This window comes from Simochromis diagramma, unplaced genomic scaffold (genome assembly GCF_900408965.1).
Source record: "Simochromis diagramma unplaced genomic scaffold, fSimDia1.1 OVJJ01000590.1, whole genome shotgun sequence".
Classification (NCBI taxonomy): domain Eukaryota; kingdom Metazoa; phylum Chordata; class Actinopteri; order Cichliformes; family Cichlidae; genus Simochromis; species Simochromis diagramma.
In genome coordinates, this window is record NW_024387057.1 from 2,032,521 (window position 1) to 2,041,221 (window position 8,701).

The 8,701-nt window shown below is 41.0% G+C and overlaps 2 protein-coding genes across 2 annotated transcripts in view; both read left to right on the plus strand.

Moving 5' to 3' along the window:
* Positions 1 to 8,701, plus strand: part of LOC120741980 (Fc receptor-like protein 5) — a 127,176-nt gene that overhangs the window by 37,686 nt on the left and 80,789 nt on the right. The window lies entirely within an intron of this gene.
* LOC120741979 (basement membrane-specific heparan sulfate proteoglycan core protein-like) overlaps positions 1 to 8,701 on the plus strand; it is a 58,554-nt gene that overhangs the window by 6,399 nt on the left and 43,454 nt on the right. Inside the window, exons 7-8 of the mRNA XM_040045117.1 lie at positions 1,225 to 1,497; positions 1,615 to 1,645. Of these exons, the coding sequence (XP_039901051.1) occupies positions 1,225 to 1,497; positions 1,615 to 1,645 (304 nt within the window). The remainder of the gene's footprint in view (positions 1 to 1,224; positions 1,498 to 1,614; positions 1,646 to 8,701) is intronic.

Consider the following 8,701-nt stretch of genomic DNA (forward strand, 5'->3'; position numbering starts at 1 on the left):
AAGATAACTGAAACACCCAAAAAGTACCAAGAAACATAAAAGGAAAATCCATGATGCAAAAGTACCAAAACATAATGAACTCAAAATACTGGGTCCAACGGACCCAGAACCGTGACAATGAAACTTTAATCTGCGTCAAACTGATTTAATCAGCATTAAATAAATCAATGAAATAAACATCACCCCAGCAGATACACCTCAGTGGAATTATTTCCAGTGTTTCACTCAGTGTGGGTGTTAAACTGTGTGACTGGAGTCGTGCTTTGTGGCATCGAGAGCTCAGAACAGTCGTCATCGCACAAACTGACCATGGATTAAAAAAGTACACTTGGTGAGAGACAAACAGGGTATTTTAAAACTTTACTTATACTCGATAACACTATAATTGCTGCTTGTGAATTGAAATGCATTCTGGGATACCTGGCTGCCTCACGTCCACAGTACCACCAGTTCATCGCAGTCGATTGTCTAGTATTGATCTGTGCTGACTTACTCTACATGGTAACCAATCAGATGTTAGACAAGCTGCAGTGGCAGCGTTAAACAAGACCCTCCACAGGTTGATCACATTTTGGCAAGTTTGGTCTCATGAGGAACACAAACTCCATCTTTAGCTGAATTAAACTCAAAGGACTCCTGTGTGGTTTTATTTTATTGGAGAATTCATTGGAGTCTGTCAGCCTCTCTGATTGTCCAGTTTTCCTCTGTAAATAAGGTGTTTACATTATTCAAAATTACATCATAGAAAACTACATGAACTTGATGTTGGAACCATGTCAGCGATGGTCACGGTGCTTGAACAATAACAGACACCATTCAGTGTAGTGTGACTTTAGACTATTATTAAAGGGAAATGTAGAGAGGACACAAACAAGCTGACCATGGATTAAACATGGATAAAGTACTTTGTATTTGTAACATTTGTCTTTGAATAGATGAAGAATAAATCAGAGGGAATCTGTAGTGTAGTTGTGCATGAAGACAGTCTAATGTGTCACATGCAGGTAAATGTTTTCTGTTTGGTGCTAGAAGCTAAATGACTGAGTGAATGTGTAAAGTTTGATCATTACTATTAAGCACTTACTGAAAAAAAACAACAAATTACATATTTCTAAAATGATTCTTGAATTTTTTACTTTCTCTTTAAAATCTTTATTTATTGTAACAAAGTTTTTCCTGAAGTAACTGACAGTCTGATGTTTGTCTTTCCTGTAACATCAACAGCAAGTAAACCCAGAGCCACACTGAGAGAACAAAGTCCAGTCATACCAGCAGGGGGCAGTGTGACACTGAGCTGCTCTGTGGAGGGCTCTGCTGGCTGGAAGTTTGACTGGTTCAGACGTGATTCACAGTTTTCTGGAGGTCAGAAAATAGGAGCTGGAACATCAGAGCACACGATCAGTATTTCAGAAGGAGGCATCTATTACTGCAGAGGAGGGAGAGGAGATCCAGTTTTCTCCACAGAGGACAGTGCTGCAGTTACAATTCAGAAACAAGGTGAGGGTGAAATTTTGTTGTGAAATAAAACAAAACATCATGATTAAACTCAAGTAACAATTGATTTATGATTTTTTTTTTCAATTTAATATTTGTGTTTATTTGTTTGTTGAACAGTTTTGGCTGCTGTGAAACTGCAGCACAGCTGGTCTCAGATATTCACTGGTGAAACAATCACTCTCAGATGTGAGATTCAGGGAGGTGAAGGAAAGGTGTGGAAATATGAATGGACAGCACCCAACACAAACAGCCCTCCAACATCCAGTGAATACAGGATCAGCAGAGTTTCAGTGTCCCACAGTGGAGACTACAGATGTCGGGGTAGCAGTGACTATCAGAGGTGGGACCAAGTCATTGTTTTGCAAGTCTCAAGTAAGTCTCGAGTCTTTATCCTCAAGTCTCAAGTCAAGTCTCAAGTAATGTCAGGCAAGTCAGAGTCGAGTCTCAAGTCACTGGTGTAAAAGTCCGAGTCAAGTCACAAGTCTGAAATTTTGAATTTCAAGTCCTTTCGAGTCTTTAAAAAAAAAAAAAACGAAAAAAAGCATGTTGCAGTTATGCTAAATGTAAATATTAGACCATGTAATTTTTAAATCTGTGTTTTTTCTCAACACATGACAAAATAGTGAACTTAGAAATATACACAAATTGTGAAATTGCACCTCTTTAAAATGCAGCTCAATTAAACCTAGCTCCAAGAATAATTTTCACCGACAGTTCTGAGATAAGCTGCATGTTATTCTTGGATGCGCTTGTAGGACCGGTGTCGTGCCAAAGTAGGTATCCCCGACAGAATTTGTTTCCCCTGTGCTGGGAGCACGCAGGAAGTACTGATGTTTTCATTTTGGAAAAATTAGTATCATTACATTACCATTCAGTTTGAGGGTTACAACAGAAAATTATATATTTATTGCTCAACGGGGTATCAGATGGGATTATTTTAATAAACCATAAACATTTTGGCTAATAACTATTTTTATTCTCCCTGTAACTTTATTATATAAAGAGCTAAATCCTCCAAAGTTCAGGAGAAATGCGTCATAATAAGAAGTGTTTGTGAACGAAAAATCAGCAATGTGGGATACTGTTTGTCCGTGATTTACACAGGGGGAACAAATTGTGGCAGGACCAGCCTGATATCATTTGTATCCCACTATAACTTCGTTGTATAAAGAGCTAAGATCTCAAAAATGTCAGGAGTAGTCATTATAAGAAGTGTTTGTAAACTAAAAATCAACAATGCGGGATACTGTTTGTCCGTGATTTGGACAGTCCAGCGTGTGCTCCCGACGCAGGGGAAACAAATTCTGTCGGGGATACCTAGTTTGGCACGATAGTAACTTCAGGTCACTGCAACAAGCCCAGGTACAGTTTACCCGACGGATGGGTGCAGGACCTTGAAATGCACCGTGTAGAACGAAAGACCATCGTACGTATCATAAGTTTACCAGTCTCACAAATCGTCGTCATAAATACACATTCGTTAACCGTTTATTAATAGGACCTTTAAGCTCAACGGTAATTAATTTAGCAGTGGAAATAATTTCTGGTAGCATCACAGAAATGTAGCAGTGACAATAATACTGTATGCTGTAATCGTACTGGACAATTAGTGATACAAAAAACCTGTTTTATCCTGTGAATAAAAGTATATGTTTTTGGTCAATGTACCATAATAACAGAAGCGAAACGCAATATTGTGTCAGTACAATTCAACTATTTATGCACAATAAACAAAGGAGCGACAATTCTGTTCAGCGCCAGACTTGCTTGTAACCTATATCACCAATTATGTATGAAATGACGCATTAACTACAACAAGCAGACTGACCTTTGTGTAAATGCTTGGAGCAGACTAACCTGTGAGCCCGAGTGTTCTGGGACGTTATATTTGGTCTTTGACTGGCTGCAATCCAGGCATCCGTCGGCTCTTTGTTACTTCGGAAACATGGCTCGAACAATTTCTCTTCAACGACGTAATCCGATAACAACAGATCTCTTTACCCGTCGGCTTCCCGTGGCTGTCATGCGACCAGCTATTGCAGTTAATAATACAACAGCTTCTTGACATGTTTGTGTTTCTTTTTATCGCTGTGATTTCAATTGAAAGCCTGCGTGCGCTAGTACCGCTTGCCACGAGTTCCCAGAATCCTTTGCGGTTTTACCCCTGAATGACGTCACATTTTCAATCTCTATATAATATGCATGTTAAATTTTATATTTGGGGTGAAATATCAGTCTTTTCAAGTAAACCGGTTCAAGTCCAATTCAAGTCCCAGGTCATTGGTGTAAAAGTCCAAGTCAAGTCACAACCTTGTGTGTGTGATTGAAATGTTAGCATGCTAGGTGTAGCACAGAACGACATTAAGACTGTTCATTTGCTTAGAGCGTAAATAGTTTTCCACACTGAGGGGCATTTAGGGATGAAGAGTGAAAGGAAGACGCAGATGACATATGTGTGACAGAAAAAAACAAAGGACAGGGAATAACATGGGAGACTGCTGAAAGCGAAGTTGAGAAGAGAGGTACACTTGTATGGTTTGCAGACAGATGGCAACTTACCAAAAAGACAGGAGGTGGAGCTGAAGATTTTCATTGGGGGAAGCAGCATGGACAGGATATAGAAATGAGTACATCAGAGGGACGCTCAGGTTGAGCTGTTTGGAAACAAAGTCAGAGAGACAAAGCTGATGGTTTGGGACAATGTGCAGAGAGGAGAGGACGATAACTAACAAAGGATGGTTAAGATGGAGCTGGTAGGCAGGAGCAAAGGACCACAGAAAGATTCATGGATGTAGTGAAGAAGCACAAAACGAGGGTTTGGTGGGACAGAAGAGGATGATAGGGATGAGAGGATGGAGTCAGATGACGTATCACCAGTGTTGAAGGTGTTTGTGTTGTGGTGCCCGTTGTGTATTTCAAACCCCTTGCCGGCACCTCCTTGTATCTCATATCTTGGAGAGGATTGTCTCATCAGTGAATACTGAGGGCAGTTAGTAAGAAAGATTCACCACGATCTGTTGGAAACAAAATTTAGAACAATTTAGGACACACAAAGAAAAAATTAAAACTAACAGAAAAATGATAAACATTTATGGGTGACATTATGATAAATATGTGACTGCATGTTGTTTGTTCTGCATCAATCTTTAAAAAAAACCTCAAATATTATTCTCAGATTTATTAGTGCACAGAGCTCAACTGTTTTGACACAAGTACTTAACATTTTTTTGAAAATACTTGATTCCTGCAGATGGATTGCATATAGTTTTAGTTGTAGTTTTGTATTTTGTTACCTCAGTGTTTCCTGCTCATGTGTCAGTTTCCCTTTGTTAACTTCATTGTTGTGGGTGTTTAACTGTTTAGTTTTTAATTCTCATTTCCTGTTTTATTTTGGTAGTCAGTTTCTTGTGTCTGTATTGAGTTTTACTTCTCTTGCATCATAAGTGTATGACTGCTTTGTGTGTTTGTTTCTAAATGTAAAATTTTCACTGAAAAATCTAAAATTTTCAGAGACAAAGGTCACAAACACTGCAAATGTTTAAAAATGATTCTTCATTATGGAGGAAAGATGAGATCACATCATTCACTTTTTTTTTCAAAATTAATTTTCTACAAACTTTTGAGATTCTGAGCTGTTTTAATCCAGATTAAATGTTAAAACCTGCCACTTTCCTGAATGATGACTTGATCATTTTCTTTTATGAGTGAATTTGTCCCTTTTGTACATCGTCTGCAGTTACAAATGCCCCCACTAGAGGTCATGAATACTCTGTCTGATTCACCTGCTGCTGTGGTATAGAAAGTCAGCAGAGTACTAGACTTCACAGATCAGGTCCAGTAAGTTGTGAGGTGGGGTGTACATGGATCAGACTTGTTGTCCAGCACATCCCACAGGTGTTCGATTGGAATGACATCTGAGGAATTTGGAGGCCAAGTCAACACCTCAAACTCATTGTTGTGCTCCTCAGACCGTTCCTAGATCATTTTGCTTTGTGGCAGGAAGATTGTGCTGCGAAAGAGGCCACACCCATCAGGTTTGATCAGGTAGGTAGTAAAAGTAACATTCACGTCCATGGATGGCAGAATCGAAGGTCTCCACAGGAAAAATGCCCAAAAGCATCACACTGCCTCTGCTGGCTTGCTTTCTGTCCAAGTGGATCGTTCCTTGGTGTTTCCCAGGTAATCAACAACGCACAAGCACCTGGCTATCCACATAATGAAAAGAAAATGGATTTATCAAACTGAACCACTTTCATTCATTACTCTGTGCTCCAGTTCTGATGCCACAGGAGCGTTGGTGGTGGTTTCTGTAGTGAGCAAGGTCAGCAGGAACCCTGACCGATCGCAGCTAAGCAGTCCCATCTCAACAAACTGTGATGCTCTGTGTTTTCTGACACATTTCTATCAGAACCAGCATGAGACTTTTTCAATAACTTGAGCTACAGAAACTGTCTGTTGGATTAGACCAGCCAGGCCAGCCTTCACCCAATGTGCATCAGTGAGCCTGGCGGTCCATGACCCTGCACTGCTTCACCACTGTTCCTCTGCAGACCAATTTTGATCGACACTGACCACGCATATTGAGAACACCCCACAAGAGCTGTAATTTTAGAGAGCTGCTATGACCCAGCATCTAGCCATCACAGTTTTGGACTTCACAAACCAACTTTGAGAATAAAAGGTTCACTTTTCTCCAATATATCCCACTCACTAACAGGTGCAATGATAAAGAATATTCAGTGTTATTGGATTTACCTGAGAATATTTATAATGTTATGCCTGATGATGTATAATCCTGCATATATGCCAACAGCATAATTCTGTGAGATAACCTCTTAAGCCCCAAGCTGATCTCCTGCTTTTGCCTTTTGTGTTTTATAATTCCAAGATGTTATCCAAAAAAATCCCACTATAAATCCAGATACATGCCAACAGCAAAATCAGTGAGATAATCTAGCACTCACACACTGCGATATTTTCAGATAGATAAACATGAAAAGAAAAGCTACATGTATGAAGCCACAGCTCTTCAGTAAATATACACAGTTCGTATCGTGTGTGTGCTTGAGTGCTCACACACTAAAACATGGTTATATAAAATTTCAACCAATAAATCTCAATGAAATGTTGGTTATGATAAAAAATACAACAAAGAGGACGTCATTTAGAGCAACAGAGGAGAAGCTAAATATAAATAAATGGAAGAAAAACAGTTTCTCCACCTTCAGTGTTTCCATGGTTGACTGTACTGAGCACTAAAATAGTGAATGAAACATCATCAGACATTATAACAACGACAAATACACAACAAATATATAAACTTTGGCTTTTTAAAGGTAAATCTTCCGATTGCACAGTTATTGCTTATCACGAATGTATTGTGTTACTATTAGCTGTCAAACAGACTGGAGACATAAAAGAACTTTAAAAACATAAAAACCAAAACTATTAATTATGAACGGTGACTGTAATGTATGCAAACAGCAGCAGTGTATCTAGTTTAAACAGTCACTGTGTTATGCTTTGTTGAATAGTCGTTGCGATACTGCATATTTTGGTATCGACCAAACAAGTAAATACGGCCAGTATGCTGATACCACATCTCAGTCTCAATCACTCTAAATTTTCATGACCTTAAGTGCTTTTTGTGTGTTCCTTTTTATTAAATAGTTAAAACCCGGAACAAATAGGACAACGTTATAACTAAATAGAAAATGCTTTATTATTGCGGGCGGGGCGTGGTCTGCGATGCTGCTGCAGGTGAGATGAACTCACTGCCCGACATCTACAATCACGCCTCACCGGCTTAAAACCTGTGCTCTGCTTGTGTTGTTGTTGGTGGTGGTGATGTGTACCGCTGGCAGCGGGAGAGCTGCAGTCATTGAAGGTACAGCAGCCGGTTGATTATTGTAAGAATAAATGATGCTGCGAACATTAAAATGTCATCGGGTCAGCCATGGTGGTTTACAGTGGGTCTGAAACCAGGAAGAGTGTGCGGTTGAACCGAGGACTGGGCCAGCAGAGGGAGGAGCTGGCGCAAATGGTGGCCAAGCTGGTGGCCATGCTGCAGGACCAGACTGAGCGCCAACTGCAGAGGATGAAGAATTGGTGGCTCTGATCCGGTCCTGCTCGACATCACTGCCCCTGCCCACAACCCTCGACTGCGCGGCGCCCGTGCCGCCGCCAGGGTGGGTTGGAACTAGTCAGTATGCAGCCTGCCGCCGCACCCATCCCCACTTCTCGAGCGAAGTGGCTGGGGCCGCAGGTAAACTGCTCCCGTCCCAGTGTTCTGACAAGAAGGTCCTACTTCGTGAAAACATCCTACGGTTAGCGTAAAATCGATATTTGGATCTATCAGCCCACCACTAGTGTTGAAGCTGTCAGGTAACAGGTTAAGTGAGAAACATTTTCCTTCATCACTGCCATTCAAACAGTAAAGGTGTGATTGTACTCACAGATAACCCCAGCAACAGAGCAAAGAGTGCCCATCCTCACGTCAGCACGCTGATCTGCATCTAATCTCAAAGTGTTCGACTTTGCAATAAATGCAGAACAAAGAGAAGCTGCACTTAATGTACATAAGACCAGAGTTTATATTTCAGCTCATCCTTCTATCACCTCTCTGTGCTTCCTTCGTTTCACCAACCTCAAAACACTTGACCACAGCAGTCAGTGACGGTTCTTCTCCTCTAACATACAAATATACCGTAATTGTCGGGCTATAAGCCGCTACTTTTGCACAACTTGGAACCCTGCGGCTTTTAGTCAGGTGCGGCTTTTCTATGGATTGTCCATGATTTGTCAATCGTAAGACTATGTTTTTGTTTGTTCCGCTGTTGTACGGCACTACGTTGCCTGGCGAAGGATCGGGGTTCAAGAGTGGTATGGTCATGTCCATCCCGCCAGGCAACATAGTGCCGTACAAGTAGCGCGAAAAACAAACTTCAAAGTAGCGCTACGCGTTCAGCGGGAGTCGTGGATGACGAGCGGCGATAAACTTGCGAAAAGCAAGTTGTGCTCAACTCTACCGGTGAACTGACAGCGTGGAAAGTGTGCAAACATCCACGATCACCAACGGATTCGAAGGGCTGGACTGCTGCATGATGAAGAGGGAGACACCGCCACGGCCCTTCAGAGGGTGTTCGACTCCGACAATGACATGAGGATTCTTTGTTTTGAAAGTGACAACGAAGGAAAGAAGCTG